The 13,201-nt window shown below is 36.6% G+C and overlaps 1 protein-coding gene across 1 annotated transcript; it reads left to right on the top strand.

The window, feature by feature from the left end:
• Window positions 1–690: 690 nt before the first annotated feature.
• eeig2a (EEIG family member 2a) lies at window positions 691–13,150 on the top strand (the record flags this gene model as incomplete). The annotated part of the gene is made up of 10 exons (XM_084119805.1): window positions 691–981; window positions 1,903–2,023; window positions 2,136–2,165; window positions 2,245–2,361; window positions 3,708–3,754; window positions 8,629–8,732; window positions 10,887–10,994; window positions 11,101–11,284; window positions 11,378–11,514; window positions 13,083–13,150. Exons 1-10 carry the CDS (start codon window positions 836–838, stop codon window positions 13,148–13,150), a joined length of 1,062 nt encoding a protein of 353 aa, XP_083975931.1. The 5' UTR covers window positions 691–835.
• Window positions 13,151–13,201: the final 51 nt, after the last annotated feature.

Here is a 13,201-nt window from a genome sequence, read left to right on the forward strand (position 1 = left end):
TGTTTTAATGTTGTTCATGCCCACAACAACACACTGTACTGCATAATCATCGTTGTGTCAAACCCATCCTTTATTTAAAAATAAAATCACCCGCTTAAACATTATTATTTCTAATATATAAAAAGGGGAATTGTGTCTGATTACGACGGTGTAATCTGAATGTTCACAGGTTAGAAGTACCAGAGAAGAAGTACCCTTTTACAGTATAAGGTTACCTAGAAGTATAATGCTTTCGTGATGAGTTGTCTCCCTCTGCCGGGCAACCAGTTTACTCACTTCTACTCTCAACCAAAAAGTTTTTGTTTTTTTTCTCAACCAGAAAGTTGATTTTGTAACCAATACAGTTCTATGTTATGTATCAAATGCACAATAATAAAACCTGTATAATACAGCATTCATGTGTTTGTTTGTTTGTCTGTTTATTTGTTAACAATGAAATATGATTTGTGCAAACTCCATTTATATATTCATTTATTATATATTATTAACTCCAGCAGTCTCTTTTCCCCATATACTCCATGCATTGTGCATTGGCACACGTAACTTAACTTTATTTTATTATAACATTATGTTACATATAAATAATCCAAATATTACAAATAAATTTTGTTATATATTTATTCTGTCTATGAAACCTTTTGGAAGGACTTTTATTTTAAAGTGTCGTCAGTTGTCATTTCGACGCAGTTCACACAGCGTCATTTAAAAAACTGTCGTCTCGCACGCACACTGACTCATGTATTCAACGCGCCCTTCAAAGAGTTTGTGTTCCTCTCTTTAAAAACCTTTTCCAGGAGTGTAGCAGAAAAGCTGTCGTCCTTCGCGTATTTGATTAATGGCGTTCATCATGATGAAAAAGAAAAGGTTTAAGTTTAAAGTGGACGTGGAGCTGGATGAGCTGTCATCTGTCCCGTTTGTGAATGGAGTTCTGTTCTGCAAGGTTCGACTGACGGACGGTGGCTTTTCAGAGGAGTCTTCGAGGTGAGACTTATTATTTTAAGTGACAACAGTTATTTATCTATAAAATATAATAATAATGTAAAATAATACATTTGGTTATGAGTCTGTATAATATATTGTATGTTATGGGTGATTAAGAAGAGTGTTGCTTTTAATATTAAAACTAATCTTTTTATTAGCTTGATATTAAAAGATATTAGCGAGATATTAAAAAAGCAATGTAGAATAGATCATTTTGAACAGAGAAACATGTGGCAGGGGGTATTAGAGGGGGGGTGTTCTACATGGAACTCAACAGGTCGACAAAAGTGGGCAGTGTCTGATTAGCAATTCCTTTCCTTCCTCTAACCGTCAAGGCTGGACTTGCTATAGCAACAGTGTGCATTTTACAGAATGCTAACATTCCATATCTGTCGGAATGCCAGACGTTCCTTCTTTTTGAACACTGCAGATGAAGGTTTACTTCATTACCTTGGCATTAGTGTTACTGTGTTTTCAGGACAAACAAGGGAAGAGCTGACACATAAGCCCCTTTCACACAGCGGGGTGATCCAATATTAATTTCACAATGTACAGTCTTTCACAACCAGAACAATATGACTTAACAGACACTGCAACAAGCTAATCCTTCCCCAGCTTGAAGACATTATTATAAAATACCTTTTCTAAATCACTTTCTCTAATAACACAGCGGTAATGATGTGGCGTATAGAGATTTTCTTGTTTAGATCTATCTATCTATCTATCTATCTATCTATCTATCTATCTATCTATCCTTTTGCTTGTCTGTCTATCTATCTATCCTTCCTTCCTGTCTGTCTATCCTTCTGCCTGTTTGTCTATCCATCCATGCATCCACCTATCTATCCTTCTATTTATCTGTAGTTCTATTGTTTTATCGTGTTATATGTCTCACTATTTTTCTTGTGGTTTCTTCTGCAGAGAGCCAGTTCTGGTGAATTGCGTTAAATGGAAGAAAAGATTCTCCTTCTTATGCAAGTTGTGTGCTAATGCTGGGACAGGGGTGCTGGAACCTTGTGTTTTCCGGATATCTGTAAGAAAGGTACGATTTAACGATTGTTCTGATTCTTAAATTGGGCTCTAAGAATAAACACTTTGGTTCTTTTCTGTGTTTCTGTTGGATTGGATAAATTTTGGTGTGTTCTTTTATGAAGGAGCTGAAAGGTGGGAAGACATTTGCAAAGGTAAGCTCTGTTTTTCCGTGGAATATGGCAACGTTTTCTGTCAGATCACTGGCACTGATCCGATGTGTGTGTCACACAGCTTGGTTTTGCTGATTTGAACTTGGCTGAGTTTGCCGGTTCAGGAAGCACCACACGGCGCTGTCTATTGGAGGGATACAACACCAAAAATACACGTCAGGACAACTCTATACTGAAGGTATAAAGACACACACACATACAGCTATACTGTATATATATATATATATATATATATATATATATATATATATTAGGACAACTTTATAATGAAGTTGCACACACAGAGATTTTGAGACAGTTGCCCTCTTGGGCTTGAGATCACATGCTCTCTATATTGTATCCTTTCGTTTATTTATATCATAAATATGCAGTTGCTAGGGGGCGGGTCCTCTCAGATCTGTGTGCGGTGTTGTGTTACTTTATGTTCCGTTTCATGTGGGTTATGTCTGGCATGCTCCGGCCTGTGTTGAGCTGTGTTTTCCAATCCACAACCCCCACCTATGCCTAGAGCTGTTCACAGCGCCCCCAGAATTCCACAGCCCTGTATCCTTCCACCTCCGCCTGAAGCTGTTCGGGGACCAAACTAAATTCCACAGGCCTTCACTTTTATATCTGTAGAGATCCATGCACACCTTTGAACTTGCATCACTGCAGTCCAACAGTTGGAAACATACATGTTGCCATATTTATTATAGAAGCCAAGTTTATTATAGAAAAACTCATGTGACACAGAGCATTACACTTATTTTACCATGTATGCAGGAAGTTCCTTGTTGAAATTTTAAACTTTTTTCTTTTTCTTTTTTCGTATTGGGTTTGCTGGTAAATGGTACCATTTGTTGGGCCCTTAAAAATGTATTACCACCCAACAATGGTTCACATGTTTGGTACATGAATGTTCTGTTTTAGATTCATTTTCTCTCTGTTTGCTCTGTTCCCTTAGGTTTAGTTCCCATATTTGTTTCAAAAATTAGGTTACTCATTCATGCTCTAGTTTGTTGCTGTTTAATCACTATTATCCTAGTTCCCTTTGTTTGTTCCTTGTATTCAAGCCCTGAGTTTCCCTATTTAATTTGTCCGTTATCGTCGATGTTAAGTGGCTGTGATCTTCTAAATTTTAGTTGGTGGATATTAATAAAGACTGTTTTGTTTATCTACTTCCATGTTGTGCACTTTCAACATAATTGCAATCTGTATCAGTCGTGAAAAAGTAATACAAAAACAAAATGCAAAACATAGAATCTTAAACCCCCTTGATTAAGCTCTGTGTTTATTGCTTTTAGAAAACAGTGTCAACTTTGTACAATATATTTATGTTCATTCTGGGCTATTTTACAGTAGCTTCAAACATGGCTCATCCAATCAGATATTAGATATTATGACTATATCCTTCATGAAAATACAATTTATCACACAATACTCCAGTATTTGATGTTTTCAGTGGGTAATGGGTAGTAATGAAATATTCAATCTGCTACATCTAATATGTGTATAACTACTCACCACCTGTCTCTCTTTTTCTAGGTGATAATCAATATGCAGCTAATGTCGGGTGATCCCTGCTTCAAAACGTAAGTTGTCCCTTAATTTAAATGTGAGAATTTGGAATTTCATATTCAAATCAGAATCTGTCTTCATCCTTTTGAAAAGACCAGCATATGTTTTGGAAGCTTTTTCTCAGCTTCGGATCACCTGGCGTAATGAATGAGACAAAAAGACCATGCTGGGGTGCGTTTCCCAAAATCATCGTCAGCCTACTATGGTCGCATAGTAGCAAAGCCAACGATGGAACTTGCGACCATAGTTGGCTTTGGGAAACGCACACCTGGTGGAGATTTGCTGTTAACCCAGTTAGATCAGTGCCAAACCAGCATGAAATTCATACTGGTCTAAACTGGTCTTTTCAACAAGATATTACTGATATTACATTGAGGAAACCAGCGGCTTAGAATGATCTTGTTGATGTGACAATTCAGGCACAGCTGTCGTGATGCTTTGATGCTGTCGTGTGCAGATGCCAGTATGTGAGTTTGCGCCCGTGTTCTTCTGCAGTGAAATATGTTTTGTCTGACACCAATGTCTGGGACCGCATGAACACAGGAAGTCTATTTCAACCACACTTCCGGTAGCTTTTAGCCAAACGCACAGGTGGTTTTTTTCAGCGTCTGCAGCCTAAAACCTCTGAAAATTAGTTAAGGTGGCAGGTTTACTGCACCGTTCAACAGTTTGGGGTCTTTAAGTTTTCTTTTTGAAAGATATTAATTATAATATTGAAATAATATGAACTTTTATTATTAAATTGATCAAAAGTGACAGTAAATGCTGTTCTTTTTAACTTCTTATTCATGAAACAGGGATGTGATTTTTCCGGATTAATCCGGAATTCCGGATTTTCCGACCTGAAAATGTGACCTACGTGAATCATGCAGATCTGTAAAAAAAAAAAAAAAAAAAATGGGGGGGTAATCTCACAGCCGTCACCATGGTAACCCGGGACGGAACCACAATCGCCGCGAATCGCGGCCACACCGGGCGGCACGTCAACATGGTTACAGATGGCAGAGAGATGCAATCTTTCCCCGCCCAGCGAGTGCTTGAAGTGCGTCAGAAACAGAGCGCGCGCGCGATCAGTTGTTGGTAATTTGTTGTGTAGGGTGCGCGACGCCGCATCCATATAGACAGCATAGCTTTTTTTGAGAGCGCTTAACACACAGGCTCGTAGAAACGGGCCTGGCAGCTCGCGCCAGTTCTAGACGCGGTGAAAGTTTCCTGATTGTGACGGATGGCCGAATTTACGTGACACATTATAAATGAGCATTATAGTCTGCGATAGATACAGTGCCAAAAAGAAGAGAAGAGGATAAAAGGAGATAAAGACAGAGGTAAAGTGATGTAGTGAATGAACAGTTTATCTAATTGCATAGGAGTAAGATACTATAATTTCATGGCAGTTATTTTTACCTTAAACTTATTTGTTAGCAGTTGTTCTGAGTTCTCCAGACTGTGTGATTTTGTTACAATCATGTCAGTTTTAAGACGCATTTTTTATTATCACTTTTTTATTAATGTTTTACCCTACAGTTGTGCAGTTTTGGGGGGAATACAGTACAGGCCAAACGTTTGGAAACATTACTATTTTTAATGTTTTTGAAAGAAGTTTCTTCTGCTCATCAAGCCTGCATTTATTTGATCAAAAATAGATTTTTTTTTTTTTTTAATATTGTGATATATTATTACAATTTAAAACAATTGGTTTTCAATTTATTATACTTTAAATTATAATTTATTTCTGTGAAGCAAAGCTGAATTTTCAGGATCATTACTCCAGTCTTCAGCATGTGACATCCGGTCTATCACATGATCCTTTAGAAATCATTCTAATATTCTGATTTATTATGAGTGTTGGAAACAGTTCTGCTGCCTAATATATTTGATGAATAAAAGGTTAAAAAGAACTGCATTTATTCAAAATAAAAAAAATATTTTCTAATAATATAAATCTTCTTTACTATCACTTTTTATCAATTTAACACATCCTTGCTGAATAAAAGTATTGATTTATTTCAAAAAAAGAAAGAAAAAAATTACTGAACCCAAATTACTGACCAGTAGTCTATATTGTTACAAAATATTTCTATATTTTTTTTAATTCTTATTCTTTTTTATTTTTATTTTATTACTTTTTATTCATCAAAGTATCCTAAAAGTATCACAGGTTATTAAAAAATATTAAGCAGCAGAACTGTTTCCAACTTTGATAATGAATCATCATATTAGAATGATTTCTAAAGGACTGCAGTAATGATCCTGAAAATTCAGCTTTGGGGGGGTCTCAGTATATTTTCCTGCTTTTTTGTCCTTAGCCAATCACATGCCTGATGAAAGAATTCTGAAAGAAGTATCACGGTTTCCACAAAAATTAAGCAGCACAATTGTTTTTAACATTGATAACAATAAGAAATGTTTCTTGTGTTAAATGTTATTGTTATTAAAAGTTATTCAACACTGGTAATGGCATGGTTGTTTGTAATAGAAAATTACATTTATTATTTGTAATGTCAATAATTAACTTTTGTTTTGAAGTTTTCTTTATTTCAATGCTTTATCTCTTTATGCTTATTTGATTCTGCTTAAATAGACTTGAAGCACTACATTTGGTATGGTTTCAGATCAGTGTAATTGTGCTGAATGCGTTTGTGTGTATGTTGAAATAGTTGACATTTATGCTGACATTTAGTGGGAGATAAATGCATCACCTCACACAGCACCCAGGCACACTGAAAGATGCGCTTCCTGTTATGTAAGCGAGCTGGCACACAGTCAAATAAACGTGTGTGTGTGTGTCAGTCAACTTATGAGGACATTTTACTGGTCCTACTAGTTTAAAAGAAATTGGGCCAAACATGTTTCTGTGATGGGTAGGTTTAGGGGTAAGGGTTGGGTTAGGCCATAGAAAATGTCATTAACCTGATATAAAATATATTTACCCACTTGAAATGTGCTTCAGTGAGAGTTGTATCATTCCTTCACTGTGGATAGTTGGTTGTCAAAAATAGTCATACGCACTCATAAATCAAAGTGTTTGGTGGTGTTTCCCTGTGAGTATGTGTTTATGAGAGGCATCAGAGGTGTGATCGTGTGTGTGTGTGGGAGTGCTCATACTGCGCCTGAAGTGCTTTTAGTTCTGGCTGGTACGTCATAGTTTTATGTCACTCAGTTTTAGAGGCACTAAAACCATTGACATTCCAGATTAGTACTTAATAGATTAATATCCTTCTAAAATCAGTGGTTTATAGATTATTTGTTCCCCATACTTAACACTGGAGAAATTTGAATATTTCCATACTTTTAAATGCAGTTACATGCTGAGCTGAACATTTTGAGCTTCAGAAGATGCAAAAATATCTTAAAGTATCAAAAGTTGTTTGTTTTATTCATTGTCTTGAAACATCTGACTTTTCTTTACACCCCTTTAATCAATGCGAATAACCTCTTTTTTGAAAAACTTATTAGTGGTGCTTGCATCACTATTGTTATTCCTCTTACTTATTATTATTCTTCTGGACAAAACTTCAGTATGTAACTCGTCCCGCACCGTTTATTGTAGACCCATGTATGAGGTGTCAAATCATGTGGCTTATTGAGGAGAGGTGTGCTATCTATGAGTTAATTGGTCGTACGATGTTCGTCCGGCGGGCAAAAAAAGTGGGCGAAATAAAATCCCATAGGTTTACATTGGCCATAAATCTGTGAGATTGTATCTCCGCATCAGAATGCCAATTTGTGGTGGGCTCATTTGACTCGACTTAGCAAGCAGCCAATATATAGTTACATTTAAACTTTTGTAGCCAGTTATACTAGCAACCAGTTATAGCACCCTAGCAACCACCCATAGATTTTATATTGAAAAAAGATGTGAGATCTTTGGATCAGAACATTGTACAGACAAGTGGGTGGTCTCTTTTGACTCAGACTGGCAAGTAGTCTTTAAAAATCACCCTGGCAACTGTCTATCCTAGCAACCATTTAGAGCACCCTAGCAACCATAGAATAAAATTAATTGTCTGTGTCTCTGCATCAGAACAACATAGAGACTCAGGGATGGGCTCTTTTGATTCAGACTGACAGGTAGTCTTTAAATATCTCACTGAAAACTGTCTTGCCACGCCCTAGCAACAATTTACAACACCCTAGCAACTGTATGACAGCATGAATAAGCTGTATCTCAGCATCAGAACATCATAGAGACAAAGGGGTTGGCTCTTTTGATTCGGGAAGGCATCCGTCCTGTCTATTACTATCACCCTGGTAACTGTCTAGCCACTCCATAGCAACCATTTAGAGCACCCTAGCAATGTAATAGCAAAATTAACACACCATATCGCTATATTGAGGCTTGTGTGTAAACAATTGGGAGCTGGGATGTAGGAGTCTAAAGGCCAGATTTACTAACAGCTTGCATCAACGCAAACCCTCTTTTGGCGTTAAAAAACTACTGTCATGATTTACTTAGGAGTTTCCCTTTCAGACGCAAAATTTATGGGAGGAGAGTATTTAAATGAATCATGCAATGAGATTTACTAAGGTTTACGCTAGTCAATTTACTGGTGTTTGTGCCTTTATTTATCGCCCAAAAAAGCAATTCTTAAACTGGATGCTAATTGGTAGATTGCGTTGTCATTATGGAAATGATCCCGCTCCGTCTGTTTTCATTAATTTGTGTGTCGTCAGTGGATCACACGCAGAATTTCCACTCCCATCGGGTCTTTTATGGGATTTTGCTCTCATAATGTTTTGTAAAAATATTAAGTTTAAGTTAAGAATATTATTTTGTATATTATATTATGTGATTTTTGTATATGCAACAACGTCTTTTTTTTTGTTGTTGTTGATGTTTTGTTATGTTTACATGTTTTTAATGGTGACATTTTCTTTATTCTTCCAGGCCTCCATCCACATCAATGACCATTAGTTTTCCAGGAGACACAGAGACATGTCTACATGAGGACAGAAGAGGAGAGACACAGAAGGCAACTCTTATCTGTACAGGTACCTTGACAATCCACACACCTCTACCACCTATATATACTACCATATATTTTTACATTACATTTATTATTATTATTATTATTATAAATTTTAAAAACAGTTTTTGCTGCTTTAAATTTTTGTGGAAACTGTGGCAAACTACCATTCAAAGGTTAAGTAAGATTTAAATAAATAAAAAATAATACTTTTATTCAGCAAAGGCACATTAAATTGATCAAAAGTGACTGTAAAGACATTTATGAATAATATAAAGATTTTTACTTCAAATAAATGCTGTTCTTTTGAACTTTTCTTCTCATCAAATAATCCGTTTCCACTAAAATATGAAGCAGCATAACTGTTCAACATTGATAATAATAAGAAATGTTTCTTGAGCAGCAAATCATCATGTTAGAATGATTTCTGAAGGATCGTATGACTGAAGACTGGAGTAATGTCTGGAAAAAAAAAAATTCAGCTTTGCATCACAGGAATAAATTACAATTTAAAATGTATTAAAGGGCACCTATTATGCAAACTTCACTTTTACATGTTGTTTGAACATAAATGTGTGTTGGCAGTGTGTGTACACAACCACCCTATAATGATAAAAATGATTCCGCTGTTCTGAACGGAAATTCTTTAGCCTTTGCAGTCCAAGTACACTTGAATTAGTGGCAAATATTAGCCGGAACTCTAAAATCGCAGTTGGTGTGCCCTAGGCTCCACTCAAAACTGGACTCCAATCCGTTACTACCTGACGCAGATTTGCGGTAACATACGCATTCGCTTAATCTACTTGGGAAAATAATTTCAAAGTCAGAATTAAATCAAATGTAACAATTTATTATGTCAGGTAAATGTATCATGCTAATTACATAATCAATTCAAAAATAATCAATACAAACCATCAAATGCTCAGAGATGAAGAGTAAAAGATGCATACCTGACATTAGAAAAAATACATACAGTAATGCTGAGCGGCCGAGGACATTCAGCATTACGGGCTGATCTGGCAGCAAAATCACGCGGAGACATTTTTTTTTCTATACTTAGACCAAGACAGAAACCTAAACGTGCTAACAATGAGAATTTGCATTAATCGCAGTTGAGGACAGTATTCCATTTGCATGAAAGATCTACCCTCCTCTGTAAGGAATATATCTCTAAACTCTTAAAAACGTTATTACCTTTTGTTTTACTTCTTTGGGGATGAGACCTTTGTACCAGTCGCACTGAGACATTTCAAATGATACCAAACTTGTGTAGTATGTAGGGCTGCACGATACTGAAGAAAAATGCGATATGCGATAACTCATCAAATAATGCGATATTCGATATGCGATACGATAATGCTTAAAAATTGTGTAAAGTAAACTTAAATAATCTTCAAAAAATATTTAAAATTATATAACCTACATACGTGTTCCACATTCTTTTTGTGACAAGAAAACATCCCTACAACTTCTGAAAGTGAACAGCAGTGTTTTACTGAAACATAAGTATTATTTTAACATCAGTGTAAAGCATGGGGTTTAGGGTCTACGGTAGGCCTTTATTTAACAACAGAAACTAAATAATCAAATGTAAAAATAAACACTGCTTAGTTATCACTGTATGAATTAAATATAGGCTATACTGATTCTGAGTGATTTTCTCTTTGTCTTTTGTTCATGACCCCAGTTATTGCAAGCTGTTGCGATATGCATATCGCGATATATACATTTGTATACATGATAATTGTTCACATTAAACCATATAGAGTTTTGGGTGAATTTCTGGTAATCTCAGCATGAGAGAGAGAAGAGATGGGGGGGGAAAGGAGTGAAGGGAAAGAAATGTAAATTAATACAATACTGAGGTGATTGACTCAGTGTGATTGCGTCTTAGATGGGGATGCTAGTTTCTCAAGAGAGAGTTAAAATGTTAATTTCCTTTGTTTTCTCAGGGAGTAGCCTCTCTTCTAGTTCTTCCAGTTTTCCCAGTCTTACAGTGAGAGAACACAAAACTTTTGCAAGAGTATGCAAAAGCATTGAAATATAATTTCTACTCCCATCTCATATTTTTTCCATCACCAGGGCACATCCCTACTCTTGAGTAAAGACCACCAGTTTGCATTTCAACAATCCCAAAATTCACAATGATGCTAACAATCCACTGGATTTTATCTTCTAGAAAACCCAGGAAAAAGTGGCTTAAGTCATGGTTCTGTTCCAGATGAAGTTGGAAAGTGTGGACACTCACGAAACGCCAGTTACGCCAGCCAGCAGTCCAAGTTATCTGGTCTGTTCATTCACACCAAATGTATTGCTTTTCTGTTATTCTATTATACTTTGGCTTTTTGCATAATATTATATCATAATATTGATCAGTCTGGACATCCTTGTAGGCTACAGCACAGGTCACTCGCGCTCCTCCAGCCTGACGGAGCTCTCGCATAGGAGGAACTTGTCTGCGGGAAGTGCCTCCACTGGGATTGGCAGCCTACCAGAGCCCAGTGAGGACAGAGAGTCCCGCACACCTTTGCCCCAGGGCTTAGCCACACCGTCACACAGTGGGATCACAGCCAACAGGTAAACAAGTGTGCTTCAGCTCTTCCTGAAAAATGTTTTTCAGAGTAATATTTAAATGAATCCATTAATAAAGTGTGTATGTTTTTATTTCAGGCACCCTGTAAAGCAGGACTCGGTTGAGTCTCAGCTAACGCGAATGGACGCTACCAGAGTGGATGCTGACGATATCATTGAGACGATCCTACAGGGTCAGGACTTCAGCCACAGCATACTGGATTCTAGTAATGAAGGTACTATTAGAACAACTTTGATGGGTACTATGGGTACACATACACATGCACATATAAAGACAGAAATAGGCCTACTTCTATAAATATATTTTTAATGGCCCTGACATTTTTTTTTTACATTTGAACATCATTCCGATCTCCATAACAGCAGGTTGTGGGAAACAACCAATGATAGACACACACGAAAACATGTTGTGTATGACTACACCACAGAGTGGGCCATTGTCCCATAGTAGGTGCAAATTGCATTCAGTAGACACAAACTCAGTATAAGGAAATTCTGAGTTGTGTTTTACCACATATGCACAGTTGCACTAATATGCACCACATAGTGGTTTTGTCAAATTAATGTTTACTATGGTTACTGCAGTCTCAAACAAACAGATGATTGAATTTCCCTTCTTCTCTCTCTGACTCACGGATAGACCTCAGAGACAGCAACATTAAACCTGCAGCTGCCACAACAACTTTTCCCTGAAACCAACAGAGCTCTCTCTCTCTCTCTCTCTCTCTCTCTCTCTCTCTCTCTCTCTCTCTCTCTCTCTCTCTCTCTCTCTCTCTCTCTCTCTCTCTCTCTCTCTCTCTCTCTCTCTCTCTCTCTGTCCTCTCTGTCTCTCTCTCTCTCTCTCTCTCTCTCAAAATAAAGTAAACTGTGACATAGCATACCCAAAAAGTCTTCATACAGTGGACTACCAGTAAAATGTATACAAATTTGACAGTGTTTTGCTTCAGTGTTTTTTCTTTAATTGCCTTTTTACACCCCAGACTGAACAAAATTAAGCATTGCTTGGTAATTGGTTGACCTAAATTGGTATTATCTAATTGTGTACAGCTTTTAACAGCTTGCAATAACTGGGTCATGAACAAAAGACAAAGAGAAAATCACTCAGAATCAGTATACTTTAAATTTAACAGCTGACAGCTATTCAGCCTAATTCATTTGTGAGACAGTCTAACAGAAGGATGGCCAAAACCGGTGAAATATCAACTGATTTGACAACTCTGAGTTCTTGTCAATATTGTATTACCATTTTCTAATATAGAAGCTATGTATATAATATAGCTTTAAATGTTTTTGAAATAAGTTTGTTATTCTCCTCAAGGCTGCATTTATTTCGTAAAAAATACAGTAAAAAACAGTCATATTAACTGGTTTCTATTTTAATGTATTTTGAAATGTAATTTATTTCTGTTACGGCAAAGCTGAAATTTCAGCATCATTACTCCAGTCTTCAGTGTCACATGATCCTTCAGAAATCATTATAATATGATGATTATATGTGTATGTACATAAATGTTGTGTATGACCAGAATGGCTTCAAACTGGTGCTTGTTCATTCAAAAGTTGATGCTGTAATGTTAAGACATTGCTATGTGGTTGCTAGTGCTCTGGATGGTATAAAACAAAAAATCTATTGTGACCCCTAAATATGACTCTAGTTCCTTCAGTGAAAGTATGAGAGATGCTTTTGCCCATTTTAGTGTCCACCATTTGATATGATTTTTTTATTGTATATATATAAAAAAAATCAATATAGTCTAAATATTTGTGTTTATATGTGTTGCAGAGGAGGGTCTTCGGCTGTTTGTTGGGCCAGGAGGAAGCACAGCACTGGGCTCTCAGCACACCAGGTGAGATATATTATCTAACATCCCTGCCGCAAGGTCACCACAGCAATGGGCATCT

This window comes from Abramis brama, assembly GCF_963993115.1.
Source record: "Abramis brama genome assembly, chromosome: 7".
Classification (NCBI taxonomy): domain Eukaryota; kingdom Metazoa; phylum Chordata; class Actinopteri; order Cypriniformes; family Leuciscidae; genus Abramis; species Abramis brama.